Consider the following 23,635-nt stretch of genomic DNA (forward strand, 5'->3'; position numbering starts at 1 on the left):
ATTTTCCACATAGCTCCAAGTTCAAATCTTTCAGTCCTCTCAGGATCCAGATGATAGGGGATAACTTTCACATTCACTTACATTTCTGGGTTTTCACATAAACTAGTTATAAAAAAAAATAATTATAAAATCAGTTTCCAGCTACCTGGAGTAGAAAAACTCCTGACATCAACTGTGTAAACTAGAGTAACTTAAATCATCAGCAACATTTCAATTCTGCCTAACTACCGGAGTTAGGTCAGAGTCCACAAGTTAAGGGGCACTCCTACAAGATTGCCCTTCAAGGCACCAGTTGCGAGTTTGGAGGCCCGGGCCACTCACAGTTCTGACCAGCTGGCTACAAATTTGGGGGTTCCCATCATCCCAAGGGGATTCCCATCATACCAAGGGGATTCTCTACTAAGACTACTAGTGAGGCTAACCCAAACCTGTGTCATCTCATTAGCATATGAACTATCAGGCATGGTCCAGGAACCCTCATGAAAAAAACCCACTCCTATCATAGGAAGGGCCAAGGATGTTCCCAGTAGTGGGACCAAGGCCAGACCTCTTTTTTGGAGGCCATATTTCTTACTGTATACTTTACAGTGGTCCTTGGTATGGTATTTTGAAAGATTGAAGTATTTTGACAGACTAAAGCATTTTGGAATTATTTTCTAAAATTTAAGTTCTTAGTCATTAAGTTAGGAGTAAGTGGATTTTATAATCAGATTTTTGAAAAGTATTAAAGCTTATTAATGTAAACTTATATTTTTGGTCATTTTTCAGAGAATCTGGGAAAAATTGCAAAGTCTATACCTTCAGTAATGATGGGACCTTGTTTGCCTGGGGCAACGGAGAAAAGTTAGTGTTTATTTATATAACATTTTATATGTGTATCATGAATATAAAGCATATCTAGCATTATTTGAATAAACGTATTTGGGTATCTTTAGTAAAGTCCATCTTTTAATGTCATGATGTAATTAGAAATCATCTCCATTGTAACTTCTATAAAATACTTCCCAAATTGTTAGTTTCTGTTTATGTGTCCTGATTTATTTCATTTCTTTGAATTAAAATTCAATATGTAAAAGAGGGCAGTGAATTTAGTGCTTTTTCTTTTTCGTTGGAAGAAGCTGAGATTGTTTGAAATAGTGCTCTAAATAATTATTTAGGATTTCTTAATTTCTGCACTAACATATATAGAATAATTCTTTTTGCCTCTTTACCTCAGACTTGGATTCTTTTTATCTTTGCTGTTAAATTAATAACTAAACTGTCTGCAGTTAGTGCTATTTTATTGTATGTAAAAGTATATTAAATAGGTATTTTATAAGTTATTCAAAAGTATGTATAGTATAATCTATATAACAAAATATCAGTTTCTAGAATTGGTCTTGTGAAAAATAAGTATTTTGATTAAATGTAAATAATTTCCCTAAGAAAACTGGTCTTTTAAAAATTTTCAAGTGTTACTATAGCATTTCAGTTCTCAGAACCAGGAAAATACCTAAATATTTGTTGCTAGGTTAAATGTTATTTTTGTTGTTGTTTTTAGCCAGATATAAAACTGTAAGGTTTTTTAAAGGGGGAAAAATGCATACAGTAGTTTGAAAAGTAATTCATGATTTTGTATACTACACTATCCATATCCCCACTTAGCCTTTAAAGTAGTGTGGACACATGGTACATATTGTTCCAGGAGCAAGTGAATTAGACATAGTATATTGATTGTGGTTAAAATATTTTTCCTTATGTAAGATTTTTTTATTAAAACTAATGGCCTTCATTAAACTAAAAATAATTAATGGTTATCAACAATGATTTTTTAAAAAATAAATCATTTAATTCTAAAATACTTATTTTACTGTAAGTTGTAAAGAATCTTAACTGTGTATGTGTGTCACTTGGTATGTATATATTTAAACAATATGCAGTAATCTTGCATTCTTCAGTTCCAGATTATCTTAACCTTAATGTCTTCTTCAAAACTGAGTGGCACAAAATTACTTCAAACAATTTCTGGAAATGATGAAGTTTTTGTGTTTTACCCCAGAGTGTTTAGTACATAAAAGCAAGCCAAACTGGTTTCAAAGCTGTGCTCTGACATTTATTAATAGTATGGTCTTGGGCAAATCACTTACTTTTTCTAAGCCTCAGTTTTACCATTTGTAAAATGGGGTTGATAATACCTATTTCACAAGACTGTTGTGTGGATTAAGTGAAAAAAAAATGTGTGTCAGGTGCTTAACCACATGGTAAGCATCCAACAAACGGAAACTGCTTTTATTATACTCCTTAGCATTTTTGTCATTACTATACTGCAATGGTTCTTACAGTCATATCTTTTGGTGACTTCCTTTGTGATTTCAGTAAACCTCAAAAGTCTCCCTGCTAATTTCCCTAGCTCTTACATCTTCCATTTACTCAAAATAATACTTTTGCTCTTCCCTCTAGTTACTTCTTTCCCTTTGATATGATAGACCTCACCTTTGTAGCTCAGCTTACAAAGGCCTAGTTGGTTCTTTTTCAGCTGTAGAAGAAATCATCTATTGTGTCTTTCTGCTGATTTGATATTATTCCCCAATACCGAGCCTTTTGGTGAAGTGTGCACTTTTTTTTTTAGTTCTGTATTTCCTGGATATTTTGTAGAACTAACTGAAAATTGATTTTTGTGAAAAATGAACTCTTGAGTGATCTGTATTTGAAAAAGAGGTGTGAATGCTTTGGTTAGTGCTGGCACTTACAGTATTTCATTGCTGAAGTAATTTCTTTTGAAACCAGAGTAAATATTATCAGTGTCACTAACAAGGGACTACTGCACTCCTTCGACCTCCCAAAGGCAGTTTGCCTTGAGTTCTCGCCAAAAAACACTGTCCTGGCGGCGTGGCAGCCTTATGCTAGTAAGTATTTTCCAATTGTAAAAATATTCTGACAGGCAGGACCAATTGAATGCAGTGAGAAAACATGAAAACAGTTTATAACCTTATATGGAAGTAATTAGTCTTTATGGTAGTGAATAGGGTTTGTGAACATTTTTAATGAACAATGAATCTTGTATTCTCCCGATACAGGGTAGTTTAAGTAATTTCAACATATAAGTTTGTGAAAAGGTCCATTATGAGATGGAAGAAAAGAAAATACTCAAGGGAAAACTTAGGAAGTAAATAACTACTAGATAGGAACAGTCCCTAAAAATAAAGAATAATAAAGCCTTTTAAAATAAAAACTGTTTTAAATTTGTCTTTATAAATGAAAGAGGAAGTACTGTAGACAACATCTAATGTGTATTGTATGACAAAAAGTAGGAAATGATGGCCGTTTTTCTAGTGCATTTAAAAGTAACTAGTAAAGATAGATTATATGGACATTTTATATAGCTGTGACTCATAAATAATAAAATATTGGGAGTTGGTGTAAGGGCTTATATTTAAGAAACACTTTCTAATGTGGAAATTGCTGAGTTAAGTATATGGTAATAGTTCATTCTTGGGTTCTAAACCTCCTGCGTTGTTATTCTAAGAGGCATGGACTCTCATGAATCTTGTCCAAGAAAATAAAAGGAAAATTAAGAATTGATTGAGAGTTATGACTTTTTTTATAGCTTTTTTTTGGCATGTGCTTCTTATGGATGTAGGCTTTCTTAATAAGACACTTAATCCATTTGGCAGTAAACTATGTTAAAACTTAATAAACTATAAAAGATCTTAAGTAGTCTTGAAATCTGTAGTAATTATCTCATTTTAGAAATGCTAGGCTTGTGTTCATAAACAGCTGTCATATTGTCATGGCTTTAAGAATGGATGGTTAGATCCATAATTAAGGCTAGAGGGCAGAGTTTTAAAGCAATGCTTTTATAATCTTGCTCAGATTTTTTAAAGTAATGAAATATTTTTACAAATGTTAGAAGACAGTTACTGCAAAAAGTTTTGTTTTTATTGCAGCCTCTAAAGATGGCACAGCTGGGATTCCCAACCTACAGCTTTATGATGTGAAAACGGGGACGTGTTTGACATCTTTCATCCAGAAAAAAATGCAAAATTGGTAATTAAATGTTTTAAAGTGTTCCTTACAAAATATTAAATTGTAAATATCTCCATTGAATGATATTTGTTTCTCTGGTATTGATTTCAAAAATAACTTGTCAGACGAAAAACCAGACCTATAAGACCCTGTGTAGGAATCTTCACTTAAGCTAATGTAGTAAAAGCTTGATATTTCTATTGTTTAATATTTAAATAGAAAGGAACAATATTTTTCTGTTACATATACTGACTAAAACTATTAGTAACTGAGTTAACATCATATTCGTAAGTAGTTTTTCTTAAACAAGAAGCAATATCACAAACTTTTACATGTTAACAGTGATGTTACATTTGCCTAAATTTTTTAAAAACTCTTTCTTTTCAATGTTAGGTGTCCATCCTGGTCAGAAGATGAAACTATTTGTGCCCGAAATGTTAACAATGAAGTTCACTTCTTTGAAAACAACAATATTAGTATGGGAAGATTTATGAGATAATTTTATTATTTGTTAATATATATAGTTTTCATTACCTTATTTGGCATTGTAGGGTTCTCCTAAATAGTATTAATTTATTAATCAATACTTGTTATTATGTTAACTCATTTGCATAATTCTGTTTTTAAATGCTAGTAAAATTCTATAACACATAGATTTTCTTTTATAATAATCTTTTATTATTTGATAATTACTATTAAGTCATCTGAATACCTCTTCCTCAGTTTAATTGCTAATGAAATTCTGACTCAGATTTTTAAAATTAAAGTATTTTAATGTGGAGCATTGGAAACAGAAAAATAGACACCTTGTTCCAGCAGCCATCTCTTATTCTACCTACCATCTCTTATTCTGCTGCAGCAAATCCTAGGCATTATATCATTTCCCTTATGAATATTTTAATATATGTCTCTGAAGATTAGGGTTCTGTATTTTTTCAATTTTAGCCTTGATATGATTAGAAATTGTTAAATATCTTATCACTGTTCAGCATTTCAAATAATTGCAACTATCATGAACCCTTTTAAACTTAGTATCCAAAACAAGGCTTCACATATTGCAATTGATTGATATATCTTTCAAATTTTTTAATCTATAATTTCCCTCTCATCTTCCTCCCTACACCCCCCTGCCTGCCCCCACTCCATTAATTTATTAAGAAACAAACTTGTATATTTTTCCACGGCTTGAATTTTACTGTTATAGCCTGTGTTATAATTTGACATGTACATCTGCCCTCTGTAAATTGCTAGTTGGATCTAGAGTTGATCAGCTTCAGTTTCTTTTGTGGGGGGAGGGGAAAGGCAAGACTACATCATTGGTAGTATTTAATTATTTTTATCAAGAAGCACATAACATCTGGTTGACTTAAATTTTGTGGAGCTAACTGACATTAATATACAATGCCTAGATCTACTATTTTATTGGTGGTTGCCAACTGGTGATATTCTAATTTTTTTTTCTTCCCTACATCCTCATTTATTAGCTGTACTACTATAAAGAGAAATTCTTAGGGAGTGGTCGAGTGCCTGTTTCCCTTGTATGAGGTCCTGGGTTCAGTCCCCAGTACCTCCTAAAAAATAGAGAAATTCCTCCATTTACTATTTGGTTGCCTAATGGTACAAGGTATATAATAAAGGCCGGAAAAATAGTCTGCCTTTATTTCTCAGTTTTAAAATAATGAGTTCTTTTTCTAGCACTTCCTTTACAACCAGTTCCCCCTAATCCTTAAGAATTTAAGATTTAAACATACATGATGTGTTTCAGTCCATTTCAATTATTATTTTATTGAAGCTCAAATTGTCCTTTCTTTGACCAGTTAGTCTTTTTTTAAAAAATTATGGCATCATATTCCTCTCCCCACCCCCCAAGATGGCTCCCTCATCTGTTTGCTCATTGTTTTTGCTCATTGTTTTTGCTCATTGTTTTTTGCTTGTTGTCTTTTTTACTTTAGGAAGCACTGGGAACTGAACCTGGAACCTTCCATGTAGTAGGCAGGCACTCAACTCTTTGAGCCTCATCTGCTGCCTCCTTGTTTGTTTTTTTGTTCATTGTCTGCTTCTTGATTTTTTCTCAGTTTTTTCTTGTTGTCTGCTTGTTGTTTGTTTGTCTTCTTTAGGAGGCACCGGGAACTGAACCCGGGACCTTCTGTCTGGGAGGTAGGCACTCAACTGCTTGAGCCATATCCTCTCCCAACCAGTTAGTCTTTAATGACTTCTTTACTATATCCTAAGACAAGATGTTCTAGAATCATCTTGCATGCTTCCTGCTGTGCACCTAGAATCTCCCAAAGCTCCAAGAAACCCTGGTTCCTTTTAGTGGAAAATGATTTTTAGGTACCATAATCTGGGTTCTAGGGTTTTCATTACTGCAGAGTTTATCATTGTTTCTAGGCCTTTTGTGTCAGTGTTGTGTTTGTTTGTTTGTTAAGATTTATTTATTTCTCTCCCCTTCCTCCCCCCCCCACCCTGGTTGTCTGTTCTCTGTGTATTTACAGCGTCTTCTTTGTCCGCTTCTGTTGTTGTCAGTGGCTTGGGAATCTGTGTTTCTTTTTTTTTGTTGTTCCATCATCTTCTGTCAGTTCTCCATGTGTGCGGCACCATTCCTGGGCAGGCTGCATTTTCTTTCACGCTGGGCGGCTCTCCTTATGGGGCGCACTCCTTGCGCGTGGAGCTCCCCTACGCGGGGGACACCCCTACATGCACGGCACTCCTTGCGCACATCAGCACTGCTCATGGGCCAGCTGCACACGGGTCAAGGAGGCCCGGGGTTTGAACCGCGGACCTCCCATGTGGTAGATGGACGCCCTAACCACTGGGCCAAGTCCGCCGCCCTGTTGTGTTTTTTTTAATGGTATAATAATCATGAGTTCATACAGATAACTGCAACTTACAAGATTTCTACTTAACCTCTTCTATTTGATATCTGTATTGCCTTTCTCTGTCACCAGGAATCCTGGTTTTCTAGGATACTAGGAGCAATAGTTTGAAAATACCTCTTTCACACAAGTATTCATGTGCTTTGTGTAACATTATTGGTGTAATACTCTCAGAATAGCAATACCAACACTACAAACAATAACATGATTTCTGAAGATAATTTAAAGGAAAAATGTTTGCAGTTCCTTTTTTCTTTAGAGCATCCCATTAATTGTTGTGTTTGGGTATATTAAAGTAGAATAGGAATTGATGACTTCGTATACATGTACCAAAGGTGACCTGCAGGCTGTTTTTGAGCACCATCCAAGCAATAAGTACAGCCAGGCATTTCTTTTTCCTGTTTTTGAGACTCTCTCCTGCTCCACCAGTTTTGGGTTAGCTGCTTTCCTGTCTTACTCTATGAGCATCCCAAAGGAAATGTTATCACTGGTAGTAACTACTATGTGCATGCACTGTGCTCTTAAAAAATTAGATGGTATAATCACATTACTAAGGTCACACAATTAGTAAGTGACACAATTAGTAAGTGAATAGGAATTCAACCCTAGGTCTGTCTTTCTTCCAGCCCATGCTTTGTCCACTATGTTGCTCTGCCTCACCTATATGAGACTACATTGGTCAACTTGAGAGTATAGCTATATTAACCTTCTATAATACATTCAGAGTTTATTTAAAGTACTGTTAGCTCTCTTCTCATCAATCTAAAGCTATTTATTTGTTTTAGGCACAATTGCAAATAAGTTGCATTTGCAAAAGATTAATGATTTTGTGTTATCACCTGGACCCCAACCATACAAGGTAATTGCTAGGTTTTTGTTTGTTCATTGGACTATTATGTGATTAAAGCTTTTCCTAGTTTTTAATGATTATAAAAACATGGCCATTTTAGTGTATCTGCTTCAAAAAATTAAATAACAATTTACGTCTGTATCTTAGGTGGCCGTCTATGTTCCAGGAAGTAAGGGTGCACCTTCATTTGTTAGATTATATCAGTACCCTAACTTTGGTGGACCTCATGCAGCTTTAGCCAACAAAAGTTTCTTTAAGGCTGATAAGGTTACAATGCTATGGAATAAAAAAGGTATGATAAATATATTTTATTCTTCATTTCATTTATCGAGTGCCAATTTAAACTTATATTCCTGTGTGAATACGAAAAAGTGTCAGTGCTTATCTAATGGAAATTTAGATCTGCTCTTATGTTTTTTGTATTTTTCTTATTACTATTAGGTTAATTTATTTTAAATCTAATTAAAGTTTTTACTGTTATAGCTACTGCAGTGTTGGTAATAGCTAGTACAGATGTTGACAAGACAGGCGCTTCCTACTATGGGGAACAAACGCTGCACTACATTGCAACAAATGGAGAAAGTGCTGTAGTGCAATTACGTAAGTACTCCAGAAGTTTTCCTTTGATAATAACATAAAAAGTACTATGCCAAAAGTATGATATAAACTAATGTTCTTTGGTCAAGTAATTAAATTCACATATTTCAATAATTTAAAAAAATTTTTTAAAAATATATTTATTTTTAAAAGATACTTAGATTACATAAAATATTACATAAAAAAATATAAGGGATTCCTATATGCCCCACACCTCTCACTTTTTCCCACATTAACAACTTCTTTCATTAGTATGGTACATTCACTGCAATTGATGAACACATTTTGGAGCATTGCCACACAGCATGGATTGTAGTTTACATTGTAGTTTACACCCTTTCCCTCTCAGTTCTGTAGGTTATGGCAGGATATATAACGGTCAGTATCTGTCATTCAGGACAATTCCAAATTCTGAAAATGCTCCTATTAATAACTTTTAAGATAAAATTTCCATGAATTAAAGAACTTAAAATCATCCCTAACCAATTGACAATTCATTTAGTTGAGTTATTCCACCATTTCAGTAGGGAAGTTGCTAAGTGAGGTAGTTCCATTTTAGTAGGTCTTTTGGGTTTTAATTATGACAGATTGATCCAATGAGTTTAGTGCTGCCTTAGAATTGTGAATAATATTTGAGAATTTTACAACTTTATTGTTTTAATCAGCTAAATTAATTGTAAATTAATAGTTATTAAATTCTGACATGTCCCTAATTTTATCATTTTGAATTGAACATGTAAATGTAAGGTAACCTTCCTTACAAAAAATTATTTCTTCCCTTTGAAGTCAGAAACAACAAGGATGGCTCCCCTTTCCATTATTACTCAGAAATATGTAGGACCTATGAGAAGAAAACTTTGAAACTCCTCTGAATGAGGTACAAACTATGTCCTTTAATACTCAATTTTTAAAAGATGTCATTTCTTTCTAAATCTAAAAATTAAAATGCAGAAGATTTTTAAAAATTAGATAAGCTAGTTCTAAATAATGATAATGAAAATAAGCATGCAAGAATATTTTGGAAATCTTTGCAGAAGAAGAGCAGGGCAAGGGAAGTTCTGATACTACCAGATATTAAAATATAAGCAATTGTAATTAAGACAATTTTGTTCTGGATTAAATAGTAATTGTTCAGTAAATAATACGAGGACAACTGATTAGCCATTTGGAGCAAATAGCTAATATTTGTGTCTTAACCAAAATAAGTTCCACATTGGCCAAAAACTGTACAAGAAGATATGGCAGAATTTTTTCCTAATCTTAGAATGGAAGACTTTCTAAACCAGATCTGCAAGTCATAAGAGAAAAGAATGATACATTTCAATATATAAAAATTAGAGATTTCTACATTGAGGAAAGAAAAGAGACCATAAGATAAGAAAAATAAAACAAATTTGGAAAAATATGTCTTAAGACACACAAGGGATGTAGATTTTATTGATACATCAAGGAAATCAAGAAAAAGACCAAAAACTGAAGAAAAATAGACATGAAACAAAAAATCAGTCCACAGAAAAAGAAATGAAATTACTCACAAGTATATTAAAAGGTGCCTAACTTAGAATTAAAGAAATAGGAATGAAAATAAAGTACAATTTTTCACTTAATAGGTTGGCAAGGATAAAAATATGATACTATGTATGCAGTATGGGTGAGTGTCCAGGGAAATCTGTACTATCAGGAACTATTGATAGGAGGGAGCTGAGGTGGCGTAAGAGGTTGAGTGCCTCTCTCCCAGTCCGGAAGATCCAGGATCAGTTCCCGGTGCTGCCTAAAGAGAAGACAAGCAAACACAGAAGAACACACAGTGAATGAACATAGAAAGCAGGCAGCAAGCACAATACACAGTGAGTGGAGGAAGAAATAAATAAATCTTTAAAAAAAAATAAACTACGTGTAGCGCTGCTGCGTGCAAGGAGTGCCGTGCCACGCAGGGGTGTCCCCTGCATAGGGGAACCCCATGTGCAAAGAATATGCCCCGCATTGAGCTGCCCCATGCAAAGAAGCGCAGCCCACCCAGGAGTGGCACCGCACACGTGGAGAGCTAACACAGCAAGGCGACACAACAGAAAGAAACACATATTCCTGGTACTGCCGAGAATGTAAGACGACACAGAAGAACACACAGCGAATGGACACAGAGAGCAGACAATGAGGGGGGGGAGGTGAGAAATAAAAAAATAAATCTAGAGGAAAAAAAAACTATTGATAGGAATGTAAATTGGTAAAATCTCTTTGGTGGTATGTCAGTGAACAGTTACATATGCCCTTTGACCTACCAGTTGCATACCTACAGATGTTTTTATTTGGGCACATTCCCACAGTGGAGAATATGCAGCAAGCTTTGTAATGAAATATAGTGCAATTGAAAAAAGAATGAAGTTAATTTTAATGTGCTTATATGGAGAAGTCTCCAAGATATAGTAGTAGATGAAATAACAAAAGGTCCAGAACTGTGATTTATGTGTGTGTTTGAGAAATATCCCTTAGTTCAACAAAAACAATTCTGAAAAGTTATACAATAAATGTAACAGGGTTGCCGCTGTGTAGAGGGACTTATTTTTGTGGTATGTCTTTATTAATAATAAAACAGCTTATGCTTTTGTGAGCCCACATTGCCTAAAAATGTTTAATAGAAATTGAGATTCAGTATTCTTAAATAAACTTATATTATGGGGACTAATGTATAATTACGTCATGTATGAATATTTTAATTTTAATATATCTTGAAATTTTTGTTTTTATGTTTGACATGATTATGAGGTTCTATGTGTTTTTGTCTTATGCTAATGTATAATTCCTTATTACTAATTTAGGTTTTATATTCTGTATTCTGTTTCTAGCAAAAAATGGTCCCATTTATGATGTAGTATGGAACTCTAGTTCCACTGAATTTTGTGCTGTTTATGGTTTTATGCCTGCCAAAGCAACAGTTTTCAACTTGAAATGTGATCCTGTGTTTGATTTTGGAACTGGTCCTCGAAATGCAGCCTTCTATAGCCCTCATGGACATATATTAGTACTAGCTGGATTTGGAAATCTGAGGGGACAAATGGAAGTATGGGATGTTAAAAACTACAAACTTATTTCTAAACCAGTGGCCTCTGATTCTACATATTTTGCTTGGTGCCCAGATGGTGAGCATATTTTGACTGCCACGTGTGCTCCCAGGTTACGTGTTAATAATGGGTACAAGATTTGGCATTATACTGGCTCTGTCTTGCACAAATATGATGTGCCGTCAAATGCAGAAATTTGGCAGGTTTCTTGGCAGCCGTTTTTGGATGGAATATTTCCAGCAAAAAAAATAACTTACCAAGCAGTTCCAAGTGAAGTACCTAGTGAGGAACCTAAAGTTACAACAGCTTATAGACCTCCAGCTTTAAGAAATAAACCAGTCACCAATTCCAAACTGGTAAGTAAATTTTTACTACTTTGGCAGGAAAAGAAGATTTTTCAGTGTTTGTTGTTCTCTTGACTTCTTTTCTCATGTTCTTGCATTATTTAATACATGATGAGAATAGAAACTCCAGGGCAGAAATCATCTAGGACCCACTGCCGTAGGTGGTGAACAGCTCGTATTGTTAAGTTGACAGAGGAGTTAATTTAAAGTAATACATTAAAAAAAAACTCCCTGGGAAGAATAACTGCATGTGACATACCAGCTTTTAGATCAGGGATTCAAAACTCAAATGCTAACAGGCTAGGCAGTAGGCTTACAGAGTAGGAAAGACTAGTCAACAGGAAAGCTCATGCCCCATTTAACAGGCTTCCATAGGGGATTATAGGCCCAGTTTGCAAAATGTTCGAATTTTCAAGACAGGACAAATTTGGATACTTACCTGAGATTTCTCCTTTTTCAAAACACTTTGGTCAAATAAAATATATTTATAGTCCTTAGGCTAGCAGTTCTCTACCTCTACTGTAGAATTCTAATCAAGTGTGTTAGTTATGTCTGATCATTTAAAGGTGTGCCTTCCATTTTTCAGGAGAGAGCATTAATTAATACCCTGGATTTCTGTGATAGTGTTGAGGAATAAAGTTACTTTGCAACAATGAACAGTAGTATTATTGCTATTATTAGAAAGGTGAGCATATGACAGGAGTAAACTGGGACTGTTTCAAGTAAACAGAGATGTATAGACACATAATTACTAGGCCTTCAGGGGGTAGATACTTTTTCAAAGAGTAGGCATTTCTATGCTTTCTTTGTGCTGCTTCCCTCTTCCCTCAGAAAAACAACTCTTCCTTCTGTATTAATAAAATGTAGCGTGAAAAATGTAGTGTGATCTGTAACTTTTTGACTTCCATTGAAATCTTCTGTTTAACCATTTTTTGTTATGTAAGTTGTATTTAATAAAAATATATAAAAGCTTATATAACAAATCAAGCCCTATATATGATATTTGGATTTAGATTTTTAAAAAGTATGTAGTGAAATTTGAGAATTGTCTTAGCCCTATATTGAAATATTCCTTACCTAAGATATAAACAAGAATAACCTCAAACAAACCTGGTTTCTGAATCTGTCTGAGAAGATACAAGAGGAAAAAATTCTAAATTAGTATTTATATATATATATTATTTTAGGAAGTACTGGGGATTGAACCTGGGATCTTGAATATGCAAAGCAGGTGCTCAACCATTGAGCTACACCAGCTCCCCTAATATACTTTTTTATTCTCTAATCTGTAAAACCAGTTGGTTGGTTGGAGGAGAAATTAATCAAGAAAGATCCTGCTTTGAAAATGGTGATTAAATTAGGTGATAATGTAAAAACAAAACTTTTTTTAAAAATTTAAGATTTCCGCTAAATTTTTGGTTTTGTGTGTGATGTAGTAATTTATATAAAGTTATTTAAATCAAGAAACCACATTTTAAAATTCATATATATATTATGCTTGAAGTATTTCCTGGCTTTCTAAAAATCCTCCACTTTTGTAATATATTCATTAAAACAATCCCCTAATGGTTGATATACTGAAGAAACAAACTATTAATAAAAATAAATCTTCTGAGTTTTGCAGTTGTACAAAAACTAAAAAAGCTCATGATCCACAGTAGTCATTTAGATTTTTTTGTCTGAAATGCAAGTCTATCAGTAGCCCCATAGATATTCTTTTTTTTTTTAAGATTTATTTTTATTTCTCTCCCCTTACCCCCCTCCCCCAGTTGTCTGCTGTCTGTGTCCATTCGCTGTGTTCATTCGGCAGATTTGTCAGCAGCACTGGAAATCTCTTTTTTGTTGTGTCATCTTGCTGCGTCAATTCTCTGTGTGTGACTCCTGGGCAGGCTGCACTTTTTTTGTACGGGGCGGCTCTCCTTATGGGCGCACTCCTTGCAAGCGGGGCTCCCCTACGCGGGGGACACCCCTGCGTGGCACGGCACTCCCTGCGCTCATCAGCACTGCATGTGGGCCAGCTCACCACACGGGTCAGGAGGCCCTGAGTTTCAACCCTGGACCTCCCATGTGGTAGGCAGACACTCTTAGCAGTTGAACCAAATCTGCTTCCCAAGTAAATATAGATTTGAGACCTGTAAATTCTAATGAAACTTCATGGAGGGCTGGTACCTTTGATGTGTTGAGAATGGTAAGAGTCATTTATGCCAAGGTAATAACAATGTAGAGAGAAACCAATAAGTAGATGAAATTGATATGGGAGTGTAATGTCATAAAATAGTAACAAAATGACTTAACTATAATCCATAAGTTAAAATAGTTGTAACTTTTCTGTGTTATCATCATATTAGCACTTTGTAAAAGAGCATTCTTATACTATTAACCACAGTCTTCATCCACCACTGAAATCACTGTTACACATTCCCTAGATTATTCTCTAGCTTCCTTTCAGTTGACATTTCTATCCAGACTACCCCTTTCAGCCACAATCTCATTTATAAATCAGCAGTGTTAGTTATACTCACTATACTATGTTACCATCAACTCTATTTCCATGCTTTTACAATAAATCTTACTAAAATTCTACATACATTAAGCATCAGTTCCCATTCTCAACCAACGTTCTATTTCCTAGTAACCTATACTCTAGAGTTTACCTCTGTGAGTTTTCTCATCGTGTTATTTCATATTAGTGAGACCATACAATATTCATCCTTTTGAGTCTGGCTTATTTCACTCAACATAATATCCTCTAAGTTTGTCTATGTTGTCATATGCACCGTGATTTAATTTCTTACAGCTGAATAGTATTCCATTGTATGTATATACCATATTTTGTTTATCCATTCATCAGTTGATGGACACGGGCTGTTCCCATATTTTAGCAACTGTGAATTATGCTGCTATGAACACCATTGTGCAAATGTCAGTTCGCATTCTTGCTCTCAGTTCTTCAGAATATTTTCCTAGTAATGAGATTGCTGGATCATACAGCAGTTCTTTATTCAGCTTCTTGAGATACTGCCAAACTTTTCCACAGAGGCCGTACCATTCTACATTGCCACCAACAGTGAGGAATGTTCGTTTCTCTACGTCCTTTACAGCACTTGCAGTTTTCTGTTTTTTTAAAATAATGACCATTGTATAAGGTGTGACAAGGTATCTCACAGTAGTTTTGACCTGCATTTCCCTAATAGCTAGTGACGTTGAACATTTTTTGTGTGCTTTTTGGCCATTTGTATTTCCTCTTTGGAGAAATGTCTATTCAAGTCGTCTGTCCATTTTCAGATTGGGTTGCGTGTCTTTTTATCGTTGAGTTGTTTGATCTCTTTATATAACATGGATATCAAACCTTTATCGAATATATGGTTTCCAAATGTTTTCTCTGATTCAGTAGGCTCTCTTTACTTTCTTGACAAAGTCTTTTGAAGAACAAAAGTGTTTAATTTTGAGGAGGTCCCATTTATCTATTTTTTCTTTCATTGCTTACATTTCGGTGTAAGGTTTAGGAAACTATTGCCTACCACTAGACCTTGAAGATGTTTTTCTTCTGGCAGTTTTATGTTTGTAGCTTCTATATTTAATCCTTGATCCATTTTGTGTTAATTTTTATATAAGGTGTGAGATAGGGGTCCTCTTTCTTTCTTTTGGGTAAAACTCAATGGTTTTCCCAGCAGCATTTGTTAAGTGGACTTGTTCTGGCCCAGCTGAATGGGCTTGACAGTCTTGTCAAAAATCACTCAGCCATTGATGGTGAGAGTCTGTTTCTGAGTTCTTGATTCAGTTCTATTGGTCAATATGTCTGTCTTTATGCCAGTACCATTGTGCTAAGTAATATGCTATGCTTTAATTTTTCAAATTATTTATTTATTTTAGGATGTACTGGGGAATGAACCCAGGACCTCATACATAAAGCAGGTGCTCAACTACTGAGCTACATACGCTCCCCAATGAGAGTTTGTTTCTTCGTGTTTTTTTGTTTTTGTTTTTTGTTTTTTTAGGAGCTATCGGGGTTGGAACCCAGAACCTTGTACATGGGAAGCAGGCGCTCAGCCACTGAGCTACATCCACTCCCTTAAGTAATACGCTTTAAAGTCAGGAAGTGAGTGTCCTCCACCTTCATTCATCACTTCTGTAGGTTGTTTGAAGTTACCCTGGAGAGATCTTGAACCTATATTTAATTCACCTCTCTTTGTTCTGGAATATAGTTTATATATGGCTATATGATACATAGTTGATATAAATGCTGATGATAGAAACGGTTGTCTTCTTTGTATAGTCTGATGAGCTATTTAGTTTTTTGAAGGCCTTGTCCTTTTGTTAAGCCAGATTTGTAATTAGGCAATTACCCCTTTCTTTCTATTTGACTTGTTTTCTTACAGTGTATTAAAAACCTTTTTTGTTTGCTTTTGCTTTTAATCTTAATCTCTGATTTTGCAAGTAAGATTTAGCAAGTAATTCTTTGCACTAAGAAAATAAGCAGTGCACCTGGGTTTCTGATGGCCTTAGATCCAAAAAGACCTCAGGAGAAGTTGTTGGTTTCTAATTTCATAAGAATCATTGTCAATAGTAGTAGTAAGAAAAATTCCATTGTTTAAACAAAACCAGTGGAAGGGAAGTCTGCCAGCTCTTATGTAATTGAAAGATATCATATGTCAGGTTATACAAAGAACCTAATTATATCCATTCAGACATTTGGAGTGTTCCACCACTAATAAAACTTTTGACATAGTCTTTGTTGGAGTTCTTAAAATAAGTTTAGTAAAGGTTTATTCCATTCAAGCAAAAATTATATAATTTCTTCTATGTGCTTTCAAGAACATGTATTCCATTTCAAAATCACTTAATTTCTATTTTCCATAGCATGAGGATGAACCACCCCAGAATATGAAGCCACAACCAGGAAATGATAAGCCATTATCAAAAACAGCCCTTAAAAATCAAAGGAAGCATGAAGCCAAGAAAGCTGCAAAGCAGGTATTTGGGATACTAATCTCTTCAAACAAACCAAAAAAAACCAAAAAAACAAACAAACAAAAAAACAGTTTAATTAGCTTTATGCTGTAAAGTTTTAAAGAATTGTTGTCCTAGAGACTTGATTGTAATGGTATAAAATGTAGTTGGACTTAGACTTAAATAGCCAAAATGTCTTTCTTTTATGTTTGCCTATGACTTTAGGCAAATAACCCTGTAGTATAATGTGTGAGTAAAGAAACTAGAACTGACCTTAAAACGTGAGACTCTAACGGGATTACTATATTATGTTACTGGCTAAAGAACCTCTTGGTGAGCTTGTGTGATATGGTGTAATTTGCTTTCTTTAAAGCAGGGGTTCTTAACCTTTTTTGTTCCACAGACCCTTTTGCCAGTCAAGTGAAAACTATGGAACATTACTTAAGTCCACAATATACTTTCTGTTATTTAATAAATATATCACACCCATACCAGTACATCCCCATAAGAATAATGTTTTGAATTTTAATTCGCACTCACAGACCACTTGTTAAGAACCCCTGCTTTAAAGCATGTGTTTATCAAGCTGGAAATTACCTGACTATAAAGCCTGTTTGTCACCCAGTTTTATATTACTATACAGGATTATTCCACTGGAGTCTAAATATCACAAGTATATAAACAACAGAATTATTCTAAAATAATTCACTTGATTATGCAGTTGAGAAACCACTCCAGTGCAGTTACTTTCAAATTCTGATAGTATATAGCTCATGATGAAGGTATGATCAGCTGGGCTAGGATTGTCTGATTGGTGATACCATTGACTTCTGGGAAGATGGCGTCAAAATAGATAGGCAGAGCTCAACTTTTTCACAAAAAACAACGCAGATAGGACAAAAACCTACTCAAGGGAGCTGCTCTGGGGTTCTGTAGTAAGAGGACAGTGCTGTGCATCATCCAGGAGGAGCGAGACAGATAAAGAAGCCAAAGGAAAACCATCTTGGGTCTGTTAATTTTTATTTTTTATTGGTTGGTGATATCATGATGACTGCATTTTTGAGATTTAAACAGTGGGATAGATGCTATTTATTTATTTCCCCCCTTGTGGCTTGTTCCTTTCTTTTGCCGTCTCTTCTCTGTGTCCATTCACTGAGCTTTTTTCCTGTATCTGCTTGTCTGCCTTTTGTTGCATGATCTTGCTGTGCCAGCGCTCCGCGGTGCACAGGCCATCAGGTCTCTGCGGTGCACGGGCCATCTTTGCCTTCACAAGGAGGCCCTGGGACGTGAACCCAGAGCTTCCCATATGGTAGACAGGAGCGCAACAGATTGAGCCACAGCTGCTTCCCTGGGATAGATTTTTCACAGCTGATTGCTGTGTCATTAGTGCCATTTTGCTGGTAATGCTTGAATTTTGACAGTTCTGCATTGCTTAGTGTTTGGCAGGCAATTACTCTTCTAAGGCCTGGAATTGTATTATCTAACCACATTCTGCTATAATCTGGGAATTTCATAAAAGTCCTGGTACTCTTTTGTAATTTCATTTCATCTCTAGAAATATCATTTAAATAAGTCAGGTCTAGGTGATTTTAAGTAAAACAATCCAGGTATTAGATTTGTATAAAAGCAGGACTTGTCCTTTTGCCAGTGTTTTTAGGGACGTCTGCTGGCGCTAGGTATTACAAGAAGTTAGAAGACAACCCCTTGACAGCAGAATCCGTATATCATTTCATAGAATTCCAAATTCTTAGTAGTATCCTTGTAAGTATTGATCTATGTAAGATGTTTTCTAATTGAGATTTAGAAACTTTCTGAAACCCACTCAGCCTAGAATCCTATTTTATAAGCAAGATTTTTTCTTCTTTATCAACAGATAGTTTTAAAAATGACCATCATCTCTGGTACTGAACTAAGATCCCTTTATAATAAAAAATTTTTTTACTTTTATGTTTTTCTGGTGTTTGAGCACATTAATTTCTTTGTAATGTGGAATTAGTGTGTCTTATTCAGAAAAATCTGTTTAAAAATTGATTTTTTAAAAATATAGCCTTTGCGACCCTTTTTAAAAAAAATGCCATTGATATAAAACAGCAATTAGACAACCCCCCACCCTCTCTACTAACATACAAATTAATCACCCACATATATTGGTTACTAAATGTGATACTACTAGTCCTTTATTATGGGGCTCCTCTTTGAGTGTTTTCCCTGGGATGCATAGGTTTTCTATTTGCAGGATAATCCTTTAGTATGCATTTTTGAGATGACTGACTAGAGTTAGTAAAATTATGATTATGTAATAGAACAATGCTAAATAGTACATGGTGCTAACTCACCTTCAGCCCTTCTTGGTCCTGACCCTGAATTAACTAAACAAATATGAAGGAGTCAGAGTTATATAATCTAACCAGTACTATTATAAACTGGTGATAATCTTATTAACTTTACCAAGGAGTTCAGGCTTAGAATTTTATCTTGCCTTCCTTTAGAGAGAACGAACAGAATTTAAGTGTTGTAATAATATAGACAAATTAATGTACTATTCTTGGGTGTTTTATGGTAAAAAAATAATAGTAAAGTTTATTTTTCACTTAACACATTTATTTACACTTATAACATTAGTCTTCCTACCTAGAAGAAATGTTAATATTCTCTGCTAAATATGAAGAAACTTTTTCCTTTTTATCTGTCAGAAGTGAATTTTGATAGCTCAGAGGATCTCTTCTCCTTTTAAACTTTGTCCTTTTAATTTTATGTTAAGAAAAATAACCAAACTGCGTTTTATTAGATCTTATCAGCTCCTTAAGCATAGAAGCTATATCTTTTCTTTCTGAAACTGCTTTTTTAAAAAGATTTATTTGTTCCTCCCCACCCCTCATTATCTGCTTTCCGTGTCCATTCACTGTGTATTCTTTGTGTATGCTTATATTCTCTTTAGGCAGCACCAGGAACTGATCCTGGGACTTTCTGGAGTGGGAGACAGGTTGGCCACCTCAGCTCCCTGTGAATATTCTTGTTAAGGAGCCTAGTGATTTGCTTTCATACAGAATGTAAGGAATAGACGGGTTGAATTAAGGTGTACAAAAAGATACAGCCAATATGATTCCTTTAAAAAGAAAATGTGACTCCCATTCAGCACTCTTAGGCAGACATTTTTTGGAGTTGGAGACCTAGGAATGATGCCCTGATCCATGTTTCCATTGAGATGCTTTGAGAGCTCAGGACTTCCTACCCAGAATTCTTAATAAAAGATTTTAGAGTCTTGGGGTCCTGTCCCACTGGAAACTGCACGGAAGTAGAAGCTCTACCTTGGGGCCAATAAAGACTTATATAACATTTCCCCCTCTTGTTTCAAAACATAAGTCTTGCCATAATTGCAAAGGGAGAGTCATACAATTGTTCTTTTATTTATTTAGCACTTGCAGTATATCAAATATTGTGCTTAGGGGCACAATTAGAACAGTGAACAGGAATGGTCTTTGACCTTAAGTATAGTCTAACTGGAAATAGTACAATACTGTGTTGCAGTGTTAAAGTAGAGATACATACCATGTGTTGTGGGAGTCCAGAGAAGGTACAACTTACCCAGTCTTGGTGGGGGGATGGTGGGGAGTTTTTGAGGAGGCCTAAAGGATAAGCAGGGGTCAGTCAGGTGGCATATAGGGGAAGGTATTCTAGGCACAAGGAACAGTTTACACAAAGGCCAGAAGGCAGCAGAGTACATGGCATCTTGAAGGAATTGAAAGTGGTTTGGAATGATTAGTTCTTAAGAGAGAAAGGATGAGCTAGAGCTCATCAGAGGTCTGGTGATATCGGAAGCAATATGGTATCCCTTTAAGGGGAAAAAGTTTCAGTGTTACATATGAATAAATATGGGACTTTTTACCTTGTAGCACCTTCCATTACTTATATTCGATCATACTTTTTTTTTCTCTCCCTTTCTACCCCCTCCCGGTTGTCTGCTCTCTGTGTTCATTCACTGTGTGTTCTTCTGTGTCCGCTTGCATTCTTGTCAGGAGCACCAGGAATCTTGTCTCTTTTTGTTGCTTCATCTTGCTGTGTCAGCTCTCCATGTGTGCAGCGCCATTCCTGGGCAGGCTGCGCTTTTTTCGCGAGGGGCGGCTCTCCCCATGGGGCGCACTCCTTGCGCGTGGGGCTCCCCTACGAGGGGGACACCCCTGCATGGCACAGCACTCCTTGTGCACATCAGCACTGCACGTGGGCCAGCTGCACACGGGTCAGGAGGCCCTGGGTTTAAACCCTGGACCTCCCGTGTGGTAGGTGGACAGTCTTATCAGTTGAGCCAAATCCGCTTCCCAAGAAATATATTGATATAAAGGTTACAGTCTATATACCAGTTTCTTCACATGTCCCAGTAAGGTCCCTTTGAGCCCTTCTCCCTTGCTAGATCCTGTACTGGATGACATATTGCATTTAATTGTCATTGTCTCTTTACTTGCTTTTTTTTTTTTTTCAGTTGTGGGAACATACATACAACATACACTTTCCCATCTCACCCACTCCCAAGCATACCATTCAATGGGATTAATCATGTTCACAGCATTGTAGTACCCTTACCCCTTTCCCATACTAAAACTTTCCCAGTTCCCCAAATAGAAACCCTATATCTATTATGTGGTAATTTCCCATAGATTCTACCCTTGGAAACCTCTATACTAATTTCTGTATCTATGAACTTGAATATTTTCCAATAGTATCGTTACCATGGGGCTTAAATTTAAATTGAATTTAAAAATTCTAAATCTACACAATCTCATTTGCTTTGATACAACTTAACTTCCATACTATATACAAGGTGTGTTCCTATGCCCCTGTGTCCCTCCACTTTTATGTAGTTCTTGGCACAAATTACATGCTTACACATTATGAGTCCAAAGTCACCCATTTATTATTGCTTTTTATGTCTTTGCCTTTGGAAGTAAAGAGTGGAGTTACTAACCAAAAATATAGTTAGTGCTGGCATTTATATTTACGCATGTCATTACCCTCACTGGAGAACTTTATGTCTTCATGCAGCTTCAGTCTATTATCAATTGTTCTTTTGTTTCAAATTGCAGAACTTTATCTTCTCTTGTAGGAGATGTTTATCTGGGAATATTTTAATCTCTCCCTCAGTTTTGAAAAACAGTCTTTCCTCATATAGAATTCTTAGATGACAATATTTTGCTTCCAGCACTTTAAATATGTCATCCCACTGCCTTTCTACCTCCATGGTTTCTGATGAGGAATTGGCACTTAATCTTTTTGAGTTTTTATTTGATGTGTTGATTCTCTTGCAGCTAGTCAGAATTCTCTCTTTATCTTTGGTATTCAGCAGTTTGATTATAATATGTTGTGGTGTGGATCTGTTTGGATTTATAACTGTTTGGAGTTCATTGGGTCTCAGATGTGTATATTCACTTCTTTAAAATTGCAGATTTTTCAAACATTATTTCTTTAAATATTCTCTCTGCCCCCTTCTTTCTTCTCCTAGGACTCCCCTTTTGCTTATATTGGCATGTTTGATGTTGTTTCACAGGTTCCTCAGACTCTGTTCACTTTTATTCATTCTTTCTACTTTCTTCTCCTTAGAATAAATGGTTTCAGTTGCCTTCTCTTCAAGTTTTCTGATTCTTTGCCCAATGAACTGGAGAGTAGGCATTGGCTGCAACTCTGCTGAGATTCAGGGCTCAACCAGCATATCAACAGCCAGAAGATTTAAGTCTCTGGGACACATTTAAAGGGTATAGTGCTAATTTTAGGTTCAAATAAAAGGGACAGGAGCCATGTATAGGAAAATTATAAATGAGTCCAACTCCAGTACATTGGGGGGATAGGTTATCATATATTCCAAGGTAAGGCCCACTGACAGGATATGTAGGACATTTTTAATTGCCATTGCTTTGGTCTTCAGCTCTGTTTGGTTGCTTTTCATAATTCCCTTTTCTCTTGATATTCACTTTGTGTTCATATATAGTTTTTCTGATTTCCTTAGTTCTTTGTTCATGTTTTCCATTATCTCTTTGGGTATACTTAGGACCATTTCAAAATCTTTTTCTGGAATGTCCCGGGTCTGATCTTCCTTACTGATGGTTTCTAAAGCTTTACTTTTCTCCTTTGCCTGAGCCATTACTTTCTGTCTTTTTGGGTATGTTTTGTAATCTGGTTGAAACTTGGTCATTTTGATACTTTAGCGCGTCATTGCAAGAATGTAAACTCTAACATATTTGTTCCTTAAGTTTGTATTCAGCTAGTGTTATAAGACCTTTCCTTGATTTCCAGAGGGAAAAAAAAGAAGGAAAAAAAAAAATTCTTTCCCATTTTTGTAGAATACTTGTAGGGGTGTTCTCCTTTTTGCTTATCTTACAAAGAATTGAGAATTGCTATAGGCCAAAGGCTAGGGGCCTTTCTGATCCCTTTTGTATATGCATCTTGTATTGGTCATGTACTTGTGGCCCTCCTTCCCCATTTACACAGTGACAAATGTCCACTCTTCCTTGGGATACAGTTTCTTCACATTCCCAGACACTGCTGTGCATGTCCTAGTCAGCAATCCCTTGCCCTAGGCAACGTGACCTGACTGCTCTCCCTCCATTCTGTAGGAGAGCTCTCTGAGCTGCTTCTGCACTCGTGGTTAAGTTCTGGGACAGTGGATCCCTCAGGCTACTGCCAGACAGATTTAGCTGTGACATACATGCTCCCATTATGTACACAAGGGTTCTCTGCTCCCTCCAGAACCAGGACCCAGGATCTGCACTGGGAGTGTGGGCTGGCTCTGTGCAGAGCAAGTGAGGGATGGGGCAGGAGCCAGCAGGGGGCTAGGAGATCTTACCACTTTTAAAGTAACTTTTTTCTTGAGTCAGTGCCTGACCTGTTACTGCAGTCCTTTCACCATTTAATGGAGCTTTGAGAAGGATATATCTGCCAGTTCTTGCTGGTTGTTCAAAGATTCTG

At 35.7% G+C, this 23,635-nt stretch overlaps 1 protein-coding gene across 3 annotated transcripts in view; it reads left to right on the forward strand.

Moving 5' to 3' along the window:
* Positions 1-23,635, forward strand: part of EIF2A (eukaryotic translation initiation factor 2A) — a 47,257-nt gene that overhangs the window by 17,189 nt on the left and 6,433 nt on the right. Inside the window, exons 3-11 of one of the 3 annotated variants that reach the window (XM_004465654.5) lie at positions 769-843; positions 2,767-2,885; positions 3,927-4,026; positions 4,399-4,481; positions 7,667-7,740; positions 7,879-8,023; positions 8,215-8,331; positions 11,172-11,743; positions 16,592-16,705. In XM_004465654.5, coding sequence (XP_004465711.1) covers positions 769-843; positions 2,767-2,885; positions 3,927-4,026; positions 4,399-4,481; positions 7,667-7,740; positions 7,879-8,023; positions 8,215-8,331; positions 11,172-11,743; positions 16,592-16,705 — 1,399 coding nt within the window. The remainder of the gene's footprint in view (positions 1-768; positions 844-2,766; positions 2,886-3,926; positions 4,027-4,398; positions 4,482-7,666; positions 7,741-7,878; positions 8,024-8,214; positions 8,332-11,171; positions 11,744-16,591; positions 16,706-23,635) is intronic. The other 2 variants (XM_012527967.4, XM_023590906.3) reach the window with 2 other exon arrangements.

Source organism: Dasypus novemcinctus, chromosome 4 (assembly GCF_030445035.2).
Source record: "Dasypus novemcinctus isolate mDasNov1 chromosome 4, mDasNov1.1.hap2, whole genome shotgun sequence".
NCBI lineage: Eukaryota > Metazoa > Chordata > Mammalia > Cingulata > Dasypodidae > Dasypus > Dasypus novemcinctus.